This window comes from Phascolarctos cinereus, unplaced genomic scaffold, assembly GCF_003287225.1.
Source record: "Phascolarctos cinereus isolate Bilbo 61053 unplaced genomic scaffold, phaCin_HiC Scaffold_2;HRSCAF=192, whole genome shotgun sequence".
NCBI lineage: Eukaryota > Metazoa > Chordata > Mammalia > Diprotodontia > Phascolarctidae > Phascolarctos > Phascolarctos cinereus.
Window position 1 is genome coordinate 192,657,337 of NW_027555625.1, and position 17,768 is coordinate 192,675,104.

The following is a 17,768-nucleotide window of genomic DNA, read 5'->3' on the forward strand; positions in this document are numbered from 1 at the left end:
ATCCTCTGTAAATTGGGTATAGTAATACCTAGAGTATCTGTCATGGTAAAGGTTGAATTTAAGTACTTCCTAAACCTTTAATCGTTATATAAATGTCAGCAAGATTCAAATATGACAGAGACACATTCACGTATGATCTGACATTTCACTGCTTTAGTCTTTTTCAGAAATATAACGGAGGGTACTGATGCAATGAAAAGTCACAAGATTACAAGATCAAAGCTTTAAAGTTGTCAGGGACCTCAGAGGTTATCTAGTCCAACCCTCTCATTATACAGATGAAGAAACTGAGGCCCAAAGAGGGTCAATGACATGTCAAAGCTTATATAGGTAGAAGGGAACAGAGCTTGGATTTGCACCCAGGTCCTCTGACCTCTGTTCCAGCACTTAGATTACTTTGATCCTTCAACGGCTCTGTCTTTTATAGGCCAATAATCTTGTGCTTGCAAGTAACTAGTTTACAGTGAAAAAGTTTGCAACCTAATCATAACATTATAAAGTTGACACTATCCATAACATTCAAATAGTACCATGGATGGTGTGGTTTCTAAGAAGAATAAATCCATCTTCAGATCACAGACCAGCACAGTAAGGCACAATATTCTTCATGTTAAAGCCGTTTGGGTGTTTTTGTACAAAAGCACAAGTCCTGCCTCTTGCATGAAGGCTTCCCATATTAGTTCACAGTGAACTCGTAGTGTTTATTGCCTATGCTACCCCCTTGGTGATGAATCACGTCCTACATTTTTGACATCTCTTGTATTGAGTTGACTCTTGATTATTACTTATTTAGTTATTTTTGATCTTTTTTAGGCCCTTGTGTTCCACCTGGATTGCCAGCCTCTTGAGGCAATGCTTTTTGTTACTTAGTCATTTTCTTGTTGTGTCTGACTCTTTGGGACCCCTTTTGGAATTTTCTTGGCAAAGATAATGGAGTGGTGTGCCATTTCCTTTTCCAGCTCATTTTATAGACAAGGAATTGGAGGCAAAAGGGGTTAAGTGACTTGCCCAGGGTCACACAGCTAGTAAGTGTCTGAGGAGAGCTTTGAACTTGGAAAATGAGGCAGTGCAGTGTAGTGTAAATTTTAAGTTGGAGTCAGGAGTTCTGGTATTGATTTGGTTACTAACTTCTTATGAGACCTTGAGTAAGTCCCTTATCTCCTCTGGGTTTCAGTTGCCTCACCTCAAAAATGAGAGGTATAGATTAGATCAGGGATTCTTAAATCCGGAGTTAAGACCTGAAAGTTCATGGATCTATATCAGACGGACTTGGATGGGGGAAAAAATCACATCTTTATTTTCATTTACCTCTAACTGAAATTTAGCATTTCCTTCAATTATTTAAAAACATTATTTTGAGAAGGGGTCCACCCGTAGGCTTCATCAGGCTGTTCACTACACAAAAAATGTTAAAGACATTGGACTAGAGGATCTCTAAGCTGTTAGCTCTAAATCCTATGATTTAGAGCTGCCTTCTACAGCTTTTGTCCCCCCATGGTGCCTTGTGAAAAGCTCTCAATAAATATTTCTTGATTGATTGGCAAATAATCAAGGAGAAGAAATAAACACACAAATATGAGCAACCTCCCTAAATTAGTACTAGCATTTATTTCACTGTGAAATCTCTGAGATGGGCTAACAGCCAAAAGCTTTCAACTCCTTTTCAGGTTATAACTTATTTACAACAGCAGGATGTGTCCTAGACTCTCACTGAATCCTTCAGCTGATGAAATGAATCATTAATTAATCTCTCAGCTAAGGTGGGAAAATTTATGTGGAAAAAAAAAGGCCCAATTATATTCATCATCCCAGGTGTTTCTTCTGGAGTGAATCCCCTCCAGGGTCTAATTATCCCTCTGTCTACTTGTCTGTCTTTGCTCTCAGACCTCTTCTTTCACAGAGGAAGAGGCAGCTAAGAGGTGGAGAGAAGAGAGAATGGCGGCTAGCTGCATCTACTTGTGAATTCCTCTCTGTAAGGGTCATTGCAGCTTCTCTTCCCCCTTGAGGTCAAATTTCTGGAAATGGCTCAGCCTCTCCGCAGGCCAAATCTTCCAAAAAGGTTACACGATTTGGGTAGAGGCTGAGTTTGCACTTTGCCATCTTTCCCAGTTGAAATTTTTCTAGCAAGTAGCAAATTGTCCTTCCAAATAGAGAGTTCCTTATCAGGACTGAATTTTATTCCCTCATGGCAGGTAATCAATTTCTTCATAGAGGAGGGGGTTGGACTATATGATTTCTAAGATCTATCCTAACTCTAATGTTCTGTCATTCTACCCTCAATAAGTGGAAGTTAAATTTTGAGGGTGTGTGCTTATATTTGCATCCCAGGGGACCAGTGGGGCTGCCACCATAACATGACTCTTGGAGGCAGAATTCAGTACAGTATAGGTGGATCCTGGACAATGTCTCAAGAGGTTTATTATTGAATGTTCCAGAGGAGTTTCATTATGACAGAATCACCTCCCACGTGGATCTGATATGGCCTGGAGTTATGGACCAAAAGTCACTTGCCTTTTTGCCCCAGCTGTGCTACTTACTCATGTGACTTTCACCAGTCACCTAATCTCTCTGGGAATCAGTTTATTCTTCTGTTAAGAAATTGCTACAGATCCTTCCCGGTCTGATGAATTCTGTGATTCCCTAACAGTGGGATAGTGGGGTTCTTGTGTGTGCTAATCAGAACAATCCATCACAATTATGTAGGGATTTCTCTAAACTTCCCTGCCTGGTGGAATCCTTCTGTGGTTGTAGTGAATCACCACCTGAATAGTGGACTAACTCATGGTATTAGGAAGGATATCAGGATGCAGGATAGCAAGAGATTTAAAAAATGAGAGTAAAATTTTAAAAATGATTTAAAAAATGAGAGTAAGATTCAAACCTTAAAGGATAGTCTAATCCTGTCACTTCTCTGCTCAGAAACCCTCGGTGGCTTCCTGTTGCTGAAGAGGTAAAAATACAAGCTCCTTAACCTGGCATTTAAACCTTTTCACAATCCAGCACCAAGCTACTTTCTAGCTTCATTTCACACAATTCTTTTCCTTCACATATTTTGTCTTTCACCCAAACTGGAATACTATCAATTCCTCTGTCTTATCCAGCTGCATTCACAAAACTTGTCTTCTGTGCCTGGGATGTAATTCCCTTTTCTCCACCCACTAAATCTCTTAAGGACCAGGTCAGTTGCCATCTCCTCACTGAAATTTTCCCCAATTTCTTATGTTTAAACTGATCTCTCCCTTCCTAAAATTTTCTAGAATACCATTTTAGCTATCTCTTACCCCTATTCATGTTATCTTGTGTTGTGTATTGCTTATTTATGTATATTTTATAGCTTTCCCTGTTAGACGGTAAGCTCTTTGAGGGCAGGAATTGTGTTGCTTTTTAAAACTTTTGTATTCCCAGTCCCTAGCACATGACCTCCTCACACATAATACTAGAGGTAGTGCTTATTAGACTATAGATTTCAGAGTGTGATCTCTATTAGTAGGGGGATTTTCTTCATATTAACTAAATTTCAGAAATCACAGGTCTGGTTATTATCCCTTTCCCTCCTAAGGAATAATACATGCTTATTGAATTCAATCTCCACCATTGTGGTTCTAGGTTTGGACTCTGTAGCTTTTCAGGATGGAGAGAATTTGGGAAGGTTTCAGAGGACAGCCATAAGGATTATAAAAGGGTATGTGTGTGTGTGGGAAATCAACCCTTTCAGAAATGCCTGAAAGAACACATTATCTCTCTGGCCTTTGTCACGAGTGAGCTGGCCTTGGCATGGCTGTGTTACACAAGCTGCACCCCAGGTAGATTAATTTCCATGCAGAAGTCTGGTCAAGCAGCCAGAGTCTTTGAGCAAAATACTATAATCAAGCCTTCTCTTCAACTCCCACTCTTTCCCCTTTGCAGCTAACAAAATCATTTTCCTTTTAATCACGCTTTACGAAATAGGTGCCATCCTCTTAAGAGTTTGCTCCATAAAAGCTAATTTCTGTCATCTTTCACTGTGACACGGTGCTTTGCACTGATGTCGGCCCCATTATTTCTTTATCCATGTAGCATTACTAATTCAGTCTGTGCACTTTGCTTTATTTTGGTAACCGTCTCTCCCCACCCCCCTTTTCTTTCTCTTCTCTGTTGTTGCGATGATGTTTTTCTCTTAGAGGAACTAAACATAATGAGAGAGTCTGTGTCATAGCAAAAAGTAGATAAAAGTAGCCTGTTTATTAGAGCCTATTTAGGCTGAGCCAAGCTTTGGGTATGGCATATGGGAAGACGACTTTGATCAGGGGCAGCAGCTGGTGGAAGGAGTGAAGGAGGAGGAGGTTTGGTGTTGCCAATGGCACCCACACATAGACAATATACTTATTTGTGTATTTCTGGCAGAATGTAAGCTTCTTGAGGGCAGCGGCTGTTTCATTTTTGTCTTTGTCTCCCCTAAAGCATATAGTATGTACTTAAATATTAATAATAACTAATTTGTAATACTGTAAGGTTTACTAGTAATTTTGCATATATTTTCTCACTTGATTCTTGAAACAACCTGTAAGGGAGGGGTTCTAGTTATCCCAATTTTACAGGGAGGAAACTAAGGCAAGTCATTTAATTTAGTAAGCTCCTAAGGCAAGATTCAAATTCTGGTTTCACTCTAAGTCCAGAGCTCTATCCATATCCACTAAATCAGTGGTGTCAAACTCAAATGGAAATGGATCCCTATGGGTGACATATTGACTTAGAAAACCACAACTTAAAAAAAAAAGAAAACCACAACTTAACATTATCTATGTTGTATTGTATTTTCACTTCTTTTATTTTTTATTTTTTTAGTAAGGCAACTGGGGCTAAGTGACTTGCCCAGAGTCACACAGCTAGGAGGTATTATGTGTCTGAGGCTGCATTTGAACTCAGGTCCTCTTGACTCCAAGGCTGAAGCTCTATCCACTATTTTTATTAAACGTTTCCCAATTATATTTTTATCTGGTTTTGTAGCACTTGTCCCACCACCTAGATGTTTCGTACTACCTAGCTTGTTAAATTGAACTGAACTGAACTAGTGCCATCCCTCTTCACCGTTACCTGACTGTGTGAACAAGAGCTTTTGGAATGGCATTTTGCCTTTTTCTGACATCTCCCTCTCTTTGGCTACTTTGCACAGTCTTTCGTTCATCTTCCCTATAGATGACCTTATATCTGAGCTAATAATCTTAATTTAAAAGTCACATTTTTATATCACTTTGAGACTTATAAACAAGTGAATAAAAAGGCATTTATTGGTTGTTTACTGTGTGGCAAGCATTGTGCGAAGCATTAGAGGATACAAATAGTGAAGCAAGATGGTCTGGTTCTCGAGGAGCTCGCATTCAAATCAAGGGAGAGAATACTTGGGAGGGTTCAGCTATAGGGTGGATGGAAGCTTGTAAAGGACTTTCCTCAAAATTTCCCTGTGAAGTGGGCAGGATCATAGGATTAATAAGTGGAAAAGAACAGAGATCCAACCTCCTTATTTGTTTTAAAGATGCAGAACTGGGCCCCAGAGAAGTAATTAACCCAATATCCCATAAATGGTAAGTAGCAGAACTGGGATGTAGGCCTACCAACTTCTCATTTTAAGGGACCTGATGCCTCAACACCAAATAGTTGGAAACTTTTGCTTGGTAGGAGCCTTAGTTCTTAATGTTATGTTCTTACTACCCCAAGGCATTGTGGTATCATGGAAAGAATGCTGGATTTGGAATTTGAGAATGTTGAGTCAAATGCTGACTCTGACACCAATTAGCTGTTTCCTCAGGCAATTCACGTAAACTTTCTGTGCCTCAGATATTTTCTTTCTACAAAAATGGAGATAATCATATTTTTATGACATACTTCGTAGAGTTATTGTGAGAAAAGTGCTTGGTAAACCTTAAAACGCTCTAGAAATCTGATTTGTTGTTGATGGTTATGATTACTTCTATAGACGATCAGGGATACCTCATGGAGTCATAGAGGTGAGCCTGGATTATTGAGGTCCATGCCAGCAGAGTATAAGTTCTGGTAAGGTCCTAAAAAGCAAGAAGGCTTCCAGCATGGGTCTAGCAATTGATGTGCATCTTTTGTCAAAGGATCAGTCAGTTTTGAAGAGGCTTATCACTGGCTTGGCCATAGGATAAAATATTTTTCAGCCACTGTAACCATTGAAGGTCATCTCCTAGGAAGATTTAGAAGGGCTGTGTTGGAGGGAGTACCAATACCAACTAAATGAGAGATTCTTTAATTACCATTATCTATAAATATCAGTAATATAAATTACGTTAATATCCTGATGGGGGGGTCATGTTCTGGGGAACTCTGAATCCTTTTCTGTTTCACAAGGATTACTGTGGAAAGAGAGTGATAGGAAGTGAAGAATAATTTAGAAGCCCCTTGATGAGAGTGAAAGAGGAGAGTGTCAAAGCTGCTTTGAAGCTTAACATTAAAAAAACTAAGATCTTGCTGATTGATCCTATCACTTCCTGGCAAATAGAAGTAGAAGAAATGGAAGCAGCATCAGATTTTATAGTCTTGGGCACAAAGATCGCTGCAGATAGTGACTGCAGCCATGAAATTAAAAGATGCTGGCTAGTTGGAAGGAAAGCTAAGGCAAATCTGGACAGCATAATAAAAAGCAGCGCTATCACCTCACTGACAAAGATCTGTACCATCAAAGCTATGGTTTTTCCAGGAGCAATGTGTGGCTGTGAGAGTTGGAGTAAAAGGAAAGCTGAGCGCTGTAGAATTGGCGCTTTCCAGTTGTGTTGGAGAATACTTTTGAAAGTCCCTTGGACAACAAGATCAAATCAGTCAATACTTAAAGCAATTAATTCAGGCTATTCACTGGAAGGTCAAATACTGAAGCTGGAGCTTAAATACTTTGGTCACATAATGAGAAGACAGGGCTCATTGGAAAAGGCCCTGATATTAGGAAAGATTGAAGGCAAAAAGGAAAGGGGGGATGGCAGAGGATGAGAGTGATGAGAGATGGTGTCATGGAAACAAGGAACATGAACTTGGACGGACTTGAAGAGATAGTGGAGGATGGAAGGGCCTGATATGCTGTGGTCCATAGGTTACAATGAGTCCAACAGGCCTGAATGCCTGAACAACAACAACAATCATGGAGAGATGATAGACCTAGGTTGAGATTTCCAATAGATAAATCTAACCTTTGTGGAGTTAGGGCACAATTGTATTGTTTCTTTGGTTTAGTGTTGCTATTCTTCATATAAGAGGCAATATGGCATAGTGGATAGAGATAGTCTTAAAGCCAGAAAGACCTGGGTTCAAGTCCTTCCTCTAACACATATTGCCCAAGGCTGTGAGATTCTAGTTAAGTCACAACCTCTCAGAGTTCTAGGCAGCTCTCTTTCATTCTCTTAGTTGCAAAGAATGTGCCAACCTGCATTGAAACTCTTCCCTGGGAGGCTGTTATGTAAGAAATCATAGGTCCATTTCTTATCCCTGAATTTTTTCTGGACATATTCTGTTTTTACATCACTAACATTTCCTAACGTATCTCTCCCCCTGCCTTGCACTCCAAGAGTCTTTATAACTCCAAGTGTCTTTATAACAAATAATAGAGAAGAGAAAAAAATAGTTCAGTAAACTAACCAACATACTGAAAAAGATTGATATTATATGTAGTGTCCCACACCCATAGTCCTCCACCTCTTCAAAGAAGTGGGGTTAAGTGCCAAAATATCTCTTCCTTGGGGCCAAGCTTGGTCATTATAATTCTTCAGCATTTAGTTTAAATTGTTTTGTTGTGGTTCTTTCAACTTACCTTGTTATATTCACGTGTGTATTGTTTTCCTGGTTCTCCTTACTTAATTTACATAGTGATATTCTTCTAGTGAATTCTGACTTTCATCCTTTTTTAGCCTGGCCACCTGTAGGGAATGTGCATGCCTGCTTAGGCTTGTGAATTTGTATGAATTTATAAGGATGTATGGGAGTGTGCATATATGCATTTGCATATATGTCTAGTTATGGAGGTGTAAGAACTGTTCATAGTTGCCAAAGCACTTTCCTCAGAACAGCCTGATGGAGTGTTTAGTTTAAGTATCATTATCCCCTATTTACAAATTTGGAAATTGAGACCCAGAGCTATTAGGTGAGTTGCCCACAGTCATCTAGCTAGTAAGTGTCAGAGTGGAGATTTGAACCCAGGTTTCTTGTTCCTAATTCTAGGACTCTTCATTGTGCAAAAGTAAAAGTGCATGTGGGTGAGAAAGTGACTACTTCTTGTAGCCAGTCCTCTATGGGGAAAGAGAGAGGAAGAGGGAAGAAAGGATACATATTTTGGCAGGAAACTGGGTTGACAGAGCTGGTATCTAATACACCAATCCTTATCCCTGATGAAGCGTAGCATTTCTCTCCTGAAAGCAAAAAGGGCCTTCTTTCATTTTGGACAAAGAAAACCCCAACAATCAGAAGAGCAGAAGATCCTCATTTTGATGGATCTGTAAATTCATTAATATGAGCAATCTCTACACATGAACACAGATTATAACTGCTTTATACCTTCTCATCTTGTGCATTTTTATCTGTAAAGAGTACATCCAACACAATGAAGGCCTTTTTCTAAATGCATTAACATCAAACTTTTTTTCTATATTTGTTTCTAGGTAAAGTCTAATTTTCATGCCATTCACCATTGGCATGGGAGTCTCTTTTGATCCATCCTATATGCTGCCCCAAACAATCACCAGTGAAATAATCAAAGCACTATTTGTTTCCTGCTTCTAACAGGAAGGATGTAGTAAGTCTTCCTTTGTAATAAGAAACAGGAACCATTTTGATTCTGTCGATGTACCATGAAGTTAGATCACAAGTAGAAAAGAAAATCTCATGCATAGAAAAAGTTGAGACTTTTCTTGATTTTTGAACTGGGTACTTTTGTAAGGATTCAGAAAAAAAAGACTGGTAAAGCCATTCTTTTGGTTGGTTTGGAGCAAAGGGGATCTTTATTCCTGCTGTAAAATCACAATGTAAATTGTGGATCTCATGGGTTTAGAACCAGGAAGAGATCACTTAACCCTCTTGAGCTTTAAAGTGCATATGGCCTTTGAAGCTGCTGGTTTCAAGGGAATTACTTCTTTCTGTGGACGGAATATGTGAAGCCCATGTGACCTGTACAGAACCTTAAAAGTATTAGAATGTAAGTTGTAGGCTTCTTAGATTTTCTAGCTATTCAGGAAATCTATGAAAAGGTAATATCTTAAATAATGTGTTAAAACCCATCTTTAATTTTCTTTCCTTTTCTTTTTTCTTTTTGTACAGGAGACATAGGAGACAGAGGGCAGAAAGGCAGTGTGGGTCGTCATGGAAAAATAGGTCCCATTGGTTCTAAAGGTATCTTTGACTCAATCTTATCCCCTCCCTATGTTAACTAGAAATCTGTAGTGCCATTTACCTTTAAGATGAATCTAACAATTGCTGGAAGAGAGAACACTTTTGCCAGAGGACTCTTTTTGGGTTTTGTTTTTGGTCTTTTGTGAATGACAGACCTTGTCTTGCTTTAATTACTCATCAAAATGTTTGAGAGCTCTCAGATGGAGTTTGGAGAGAGATTAGTGATAACTGGGGAGCTTTTTTCCCTTCCAGTTATTTATTTATTTTTTAACATTCTTTTTGAAAAATTATTTTGGAAATTATATTTCCAAATTCCCTTGCTTCTCCCCAGCTCCTCCCCAACTTATTGAGAAGGCAAATAACATAATATCAATTATACATGTGAAATCATGCAAAACACGTTTCCATATTAGCCGTGTCATAAAAGAAAAAGGATATGGTTCCTACCTTCATTGAGCTCCCAGTCTAGTAGGGGGTAGGTCACAAACATAGATAATTCTAATGCATACTATTACATACTTTTGTGCATTAGAGCCATATGCAGCAGAATACTAAAATATTACATGAAGTTAGAGAGTAATGGTTCTTACTAACCAAAGGGATCAGACAAGGCTTGCTAAAGGAGATAGAGTTTGAGTTGGACTTTAAAGGATAGGGAAGAGTGCAATAGATGAAGAATGGGAGGAAGAACATTCCTGGCAGAAGACATGGCCAGAACAAAGGCATTGAAGTATGAGAAAAGGATCATGTTTTGGGGTGCAAAGGACAATACAATTTGGTTGGAGCAGGGTGTCAGACAAGATAACTGTCACAAAATAAAGCAATAATATTAAAGAAACTGAAAAATTATACTTCAATTTCCACTCAGTAATCCTGGTTAGAAAATGGTGGGTGAGAATCTTGGACTACTAAGGACGTGGTTCTGTTCCAAGACAACCTCTGTCTTAGGCAGCCATCTTGCAAACATGCTGAGAGGGATTCATAAAGAATGGGAATGAGTTAGGGAACACCCCTCCCCACATCTAGAGAAGGATCTTAAAATTTATGCTCTATTAATGGTGAATTGATAGCACACTTTATTTTTTATTATAGTGAAAAACATAGTTTATGCTTTGGATAAATTCATTCATTCACTCATTCATTTAACATTTTTTTTTCAAGACAATTGGGGTTAAGTGACTTGCCCAGGGTCACACAAATAGTAAGTGTCAAGTGTTTGGTCTGAGGCCGCATTTGATCTCAGGTCCTCCTGACTTCAGGGCTGGTGCTCTATCCACTGCACCACCTAGCTGCCCCTCAACAGATACCTTGAAGCATTCATTCTGCTAGGTACTAGGAGAAAGTTTGGGAGTGGGGATGGAGTGAGTTTAAGTGACTTCCTCATGATCCTAAAGCCAATATGTATATGTCATTCAGTCAACAAGCATTTTTTAAGCGGCCACTATATGCCAGGCACTGTACTAAATGCTGGGCATATAAAGAAAGATAAAAGACAACTCCTGCTCTCAAGGAGTTCACAGTCTAGTTGGGAGCAGGGTGCAACTATGTACGAACCAGATATACCATTGGAGTACATCTCAGAGAAAAGGCACAGAAAGCATGAAGAGGAATCACGCAAGGTGTCTTGCAGAAAGTGGGATTTTAGCGGAGACTTCAAGGAAGCCAAGGAAGCCTGGAGGTAGAGATGAGGAGGGGAGAATTCCAGGTAAGAGGGATAGCAAATGAAAACCAGCCAATCAGAAGATAGAGTGTCTTGGGGTAGAGAACAGCAAAAAGGCTGTTATCCTTAGAATCATAGAATGTGTGCATGTGTAAAGAGTAAGAAGACTGGAAAGGCAGGAAAGGGTTACATTATGGAGGGCTTTAAAAGCAAAACAAGAGAATTTTATGTTTGATTCTGAAGGCAATGGGGAGACAGGTTTTCCTGAATATAAGGTTAGTTCTGTCTACTATGCTAAACTGCCTCAAACATCGTTATCCTTAACAAGTATAAAAAAATTAAAGTATAGTTTAGGTAATCAGTGGGCTGTGCTCATACAATATCCCATCCATTAATCTTTACCTCCTATTTCTTAGGTATTTCTAAGATTGTAGATTGATGCTCTGATACACTAAGCAGGGCATGGTGATAATAAAAATCTCATATTTTTATAGAACTTTACAATCTTCAAAATGCTTTCACGTACATTTTTTCTTATTTGTTCCCCAAATCTTGCGAGGAAGGCAATGCAGGTATTGTTATCTCCCTTTACTAATGGAAAAACAAGCTCCAAGACTATAATTGACTTGTCTAACCTCAGACTGCTTTCGTGTTCCTTCCACTGTATCTTCAACTTTATCGTGATTCGTTGTATTCTTGAGAAATAGCATGGCATATTGGATATATTTGGCTGGCCTTGAAGTTAGGAAGGCTTGAGTTTAAACCTTAATTTTATAGCCTTCCTTCTGTTAATTATTTCCTATTTATCCTGTATATAATTTGCTGTGTATGTATTTGTTTGCATGTTGTCTCTTCCAGTGGATTGTAAAGCTTCTAGAGGGCAGAGACTGTCCTTTGCCTTTTTTTTCATGTCCCCAGCAGCTTGCCATGGTGCCTGACACATGGTAGATATTTAATAAATATTGATTGATTGGTTAAAGTTCTGCTCTAGAGGCAGCTTGGTGAGCTGGTAGAGCACCGGTCCTGGAGTCAGGAGGAACTGAGTTCAAATCTGGCCTCAGAAACTTGACACTTACTAGCTGTATGACCCTGGGCAAGTGACTTAACCCCATTGCCTATCCAAAAAAAAAAGTTCTGCTCTGACATTTACCAGCTCTATGACCCTAGACAAGTCACTTAACTGGCATCAGTTCCTCAGGTAATTCTTTGAGACTTGAAGTTATTAAGGAGATGACAACCTGTGTTAATACGTAGAGTTTCCATACCAGGCATTCCCCACACTGATGAAATCACAATTCAAACTGTCTTCTCTGCCCCCTCCCCCACTGCCATTTCATTTTTGGTGACTGGCAAAGAGATAACTATTAAAACAAATGAGTTGAAAACACTTGATTTTTATCATGTTTCATGTGATTTACTAACAGTATTATAGTCTCTAACAGATTCATGGTTCCCTTTGTTCTTTTTTCATTATACTTCTCCTAGTGTGTAGCTGGTTAGCTTTGAGCTTTAGAATAGTTTTTCAACATTATTTCAACCAATGAACTCTCAAGGAACATTTTATTCTATTCAATTCAGTTTAGTTTCCATCAGTTCAACAAATGCATGTTACATTCCTGTTGTGTTTAAGGCATTTTGCAGAAGGTGATAGAGACATGAAGAATAAAACTTGTTCCTAACCCTCAAGCAGCTTACAGTTTAGTAGGGAAAATGAGATATTTACATAAATAATTATAATACAAATTTGTTTTTAAGTACATGAGAGAGGTACAAAGCACAATTAGAGTTTTGAGGGGATTATTTTTGGCTGCAGGGGATAACAAGGGAGAGGATCCTCTACATTTCCCCTTTGACCAAGTAGTCCAGCCTTCTTGTCCAACCATACCACAGAAATTGACAAAAGGAAGTGAGGAAATCTAGGATATCTTCTGTGTATACTAAATTTTCCCAGTGGGAATTGGAACTAAATCTACTATTTCATTGGTGTAGGAAACTTGCCTGGGAGGAAACTCCCTCTAACAGCTTAAATTCTTAGAGAACTATTTAGAGTACTGAGAGGCTAAGTAGATTACCCAGAATCACACAGTCAGTATGTGTCAGAGCCAGTACTTGAACTCAGTTCTTCCTGGGTCTAAGACTAACTCTTTAGCCCCTGTTCTGTGCTATTTCTGTCAGTATGCTGGTTAGAAAATGGTAGGTGAGAATCTTGGACTACTAAGGATAAAAACATGGTTCTGTTCCAAGACTACCTCTGTCTTATGCAGCCATCTTGCAAATATGCTGAGAGGGACTCATAAAGAGTGGGAATGAGTTAGGGAACACCTCTCCCCACATCTAGAGAAGGATCTTAAAGTTTGCGCTCTATTAATAGTGAATTAATAGCACATTTTATTTTTTATTATAGTGAAAAAAATAGTTTATGCTTTGGATAAATTCTTTCATTCACTCATTCATTCAACAGATATTTTTGGAGTACTCATTCTGCTAGGCACTAGAAGGAAAAGGGTATAGTTCCTGCCTTCATTGAACTCTCAGTCTAGTAGGGGGATAGATCACAAACATAGATAATTCTAATGCATGCTATTACATACTTTGTTCATTAGAGAGATATGCAACAAAATATGAAAATATTATGGGAGGTTAGAGAGTAATGATTCTTACCAACCAAGGGAAGCAGACAAGGCTTCCTGAAGGAGATGGAGTTTGAGTTGAACTTTAAAGGATAGGGAGGAATGTAATAGATAAAGAATGGGAGGAAGAACATTTCCAGCAGAGGATATGGCCAGAGCAAAGGCACTGAGGCATGAGAAAAGGATCATGTTTTGGGGTGCAAAGGGCAATACAGTTTGGCTGGAGCAGGGTGTCAGAGAAGATAAATCTGGAAAGGTAGGGCACTGCCAAAACCATCAGGGGCTTGGAAAGTGGGGAGAGGAGTTTGAGTTTCACTCACCAACTGGTACAGATTTACAGAAGATTTTTGAGTAGTGCAATGACATGACCAGGTCTCTGTATAAAAAAGAGTATTTAGACAATGGTATGAAGGATGTGCTGGAGGAAGAAGAGAGTGAGTTTCCATATTCAGCCCCTGGATAATCTGAATAAGGCCAGACAGAGCCTTATTTGGCATCTCGCAAAGCTCTTTCCTGACTAGAGCTTGGCTTATTTTGATCTGCTTTAATACATCATGATCTTGGATCTCTGACAAGCTGAAATTTTTAGTCACTTTTTATGCATTAACAAAAGACCACAAAGGAACCAAAGAGAAAAGAGTTTGTATATCCCTTTTGTTCTTGTGTGGAACATGGAGCCGTGTCTATGAAAGCTACACTTTCTCCTGTGCCCAGCTAGGTTGAAGTTGCCTTTTTTAGGGTACGGAGTTGTGATTTCACTGGAGTAGGGAACTCCTACCCCATGAGGAAACTTTAGCTACTGATATATTCTATAATTTTTTTTCCAGTTTATTATCTTAGAGAGTTGCCTAGAGCACTGAGGTTAAGTCACTTCCCCAGGGTTATATGTAGGCAGCTAGATGGCTCAGTGGATGCAGTGTGGGGCCTGGAGTCAGGAAGACCGGAGTTCAAATTGATTTCAGATGCTTACTAGCTGTGTGACCCGGGGTAAATCTCTTAACCTCTGTCTGCCTTAATCCAGTGGAGAAGGAAATGGCAAACCACTCCAGTATCTTTGTCAAGAATACCCCATGGACAGTATTGGTATGCTATGGTCCATGGGGTCACAAGAGTCAGACATGACTGAGCAACGAAAATGACAACGAGGGTTACACAGACTTTTTGTTAGAGGCAAGATGTTAAGTCTTCCTGACTTGGAGACCCTCTAGATCCTACACTGCACTGTCTTTTGCTATGGGAAAAAAATGTTTTGGTGTTGTCCAAAAATTCAATATAAACATTTAGAATCATTGAATTGTAAATTTAGAAGCATTTCATTAATGGTTCATAGATTTAGATAGCTCAGAGGCCATCTAGTCCAACCTCATGATTTTATAGATAAAGAAGCTGAGATACAGAGTCATTGAATGACTTGCCCAAGAACACACTGGGAGTAAATGGAGTCAGAATTTGAACTCAAGATCTGTGACTCCACGTTCAGTGTCTTTCCACTACCCATACAGCCTCAGACAATTATTAGCTGTGTGATCCTGGGTAAGTCACTGAATATCTCTCTTGCCTACAATTTCCTCATCTGTAAAACAAAGGCATTAGATTCAATGGCCTCTAAGTTTTTTCTGCCTCTAAATCTATGATCATGTGACCTGAAGAAGCCCAGAGAAGGGGGCAGCCCAAGGTCACAGATGGTTAGTGGCTTCATAATAGTCAGGGAGTCTGTTCTGAACTCAGCACAAGATGATAAACTACTGTATAACTTTCACTGAGACATCCCAATGTGTTTGAAATTCAGATTTCCTATAGAGCTGGTGTTCTTTACATTCATTTGAGGAGAGGGATGAAAATTTGCATATTGGGAGAAGTTGCATTATTAATAAGAATGTTTTCTATTCAGCCCAAGAAACAACTCTCCCTGGTGTTAAGTGATGCCATCTTTCACATTCATGAAAGTAAATATGTCAGTTCAGATTGCCCTGGATTCACTTCATTAGGCTGGAGCTGGGCAATTTCCTGGAAGTCCTATTGTCCTTTGCTTAGAAGATTAGGGGATCATAGATTTAGAGCCAGAATCTAGTACGATCCCTTCCTCTTAGAGATGAAGCATGGCCAAGATAACAACATATTCCTATCAGGAATTCTCGCTTTTTTTTTTTTTAAATGATCATGGTTCAATAGGTTTTATTTTGAGCTATTGCAAATGACTTTATGTGCCTTGATTTCAAACTTCCCTTGCGGAGTGAGAGTCACCTTAAATCGTATTGTACTGGTGCATAGTGTAATTTGGGTGGTGCAGTGCGTGCTACAAGGTGGATGGGTGTCAGAAGGCTCTGGTTCTAATCCTGGCTCTGCCACTAACTAGCAGTGTAGTCAAGTGTCTGGGCCTCAGGGTTTTTTTTTTTTAAATCTGAAAGCAACAGCAACACAACTAATGATGTCAGCAATCAATTGATCAATCAACTAATATTTACAAAATGCCTACTATGTGCTAGGGACTGTGTTAGGTTCATGAATAAAGTGATCTTTATATTCTCATTATAATGATAACTGACATTTATAATCTTTAAAGTTCCTCCAATTCTAACATCCAAATTCTAAATCCATCCTGATAGCGAATTGTTTAGAATAATTTCTCTAAGCATCAAATTTAATTGAAAATCAGGCTACTTCTGAATATAGTCTTATGTATATGCTGTCATTTTAAAAAAAATGTAAGCCAATATGGATTTTTAAGCAAAAAACAGGTTGTTCTGTGTTTTACACTGAGATCTATGGAATATCCCAAATGAAAGATGAGTACTATAAGTAAAAGGTTAAAAACAATTAAAGCGTAAGTATTTTTGTTGTTGTTCAGTTGTGTTTGACTGTTCATGACTCCATTTGGGGTTTTCTTGGCAAAGACACTGGAGTGGTTTGCCATTTCCTTCCCCAGCTCATTTTATAGAAGAGGAAACTAAGGCAAACAGGGTTAAGTAACTTGCCCAGCGTCATGTAGCTAGTAAGGTTCTGAGATCAGATTTGATCTCAGGAAGACTCACTTCCTGTGGCACTCTATCCACTGTTCCATCTAGCTGCTCCAAAGTGAGTATAATCATATGCAAAAGGTAAAGAAGTAGAGGACAGAGCATTCGGTTAGAGTTTGGAGTCCTAGCAGGCTCTATTCCCAACTAGTTATATGACTTTAGGTGACACACCCACTCTGGTTCAGTTTCCTTCTCTGGAAGATGATGGAATTAGGATTAATAATTTGGATGGTCCTTCCTACCTCTGACATTCTAAGATTCTGATATTGTTGAAACTCGGTTTTGGGAGCTAAGAAAATACAGGAAGGGTACCTAGATCCTCCGTAGAAGAAAGTAGGGTGTGAAGAGGAAAAGTCTGTAGCATTATCTCCTTGTAGAGGAAAAGGGACTGGGCTAGCTCCCTGTGTGACATTGTGGAAATCACTTAAACTCTCTTGACCTGTTCAGTTTCTTTGTCAAATGTCTCTTCTAGATTTAAAGGTCCTAGGGCCATAGATTTAGAGTGAGAAGGAACCCTAGAGATAGTCTAGACTAACCCCTCATTTTACAGATAGGGAAACAGGAGAAATATATGAGGTGACTGGATTGTTCAGTGGATAGAGCACTGGGCCTGGAGTAAGGAAGACCTGAATTCAAATTTGGTCTCGGACACTTACTAGCTGTGTGACCCTGGGAGAACCACTTAACCACTGTGGGCCTCAGCTTTCTTAACTGTAAAATGGGGATAATAGCACCTACCTCCCATTGTTGTTATGAGGATTAATGAGATAACGATTATAAAGTTCCCAGTGCTGGAACATAGTGAGAACTATATAAACGTTAGCGATGATGATGATGATGTTGACTTGACCAAGATTATACTGGTAATAAGAGGCAGAGCTAGTATTTGAAATAAAATCTATGGTTCTTTCACTGTCTCACACTGCCTACCCATGTTAACATTTTTGAATTTCCTTTCTATAAAGGAGGGAGGTAGGGGAAAGGGAGTTCAGAATCACTAATGATGTTAAGGATTCAGGAGGTAATGTCTGTGAAGTGTTAGATGAAATGCACTTAATTTTACAGAACTAGTTTAAGGAATGATCATTCACTATT

The 17,768-nt window shown here is 39.1% G+C and overlaps 1 protein-coding gene across 4 annotated transcripts in view; it reads left to right on the forward strand.

The window, feature by feature from the left end:
- COLEC11 (collectin subfamily member 11) overlaps positions 1-17,768 on the forward strand; it is a 72,265-nt gene that overhangs the window by 41,636 nt on the left and 12,861 nt on the right. For 2 of the 4 annotated variants that reach the window (XM_020965862.2, XM_020965864.2), the window contains exon 4: positions 9,295-9,366. The exons of the other annotated variants lie outside the window; for them this stretch is intronic. In XM_020965862.2, the coding sequence (XP_020821521.1) occupies positions 9,295-9,366 (72 nt within the window). The remainder of the gene's footprint in view (positions 1-9,294; positions 9,367-17,768) is intronic. 4 annotated transcript variants of the gene reach the window in all.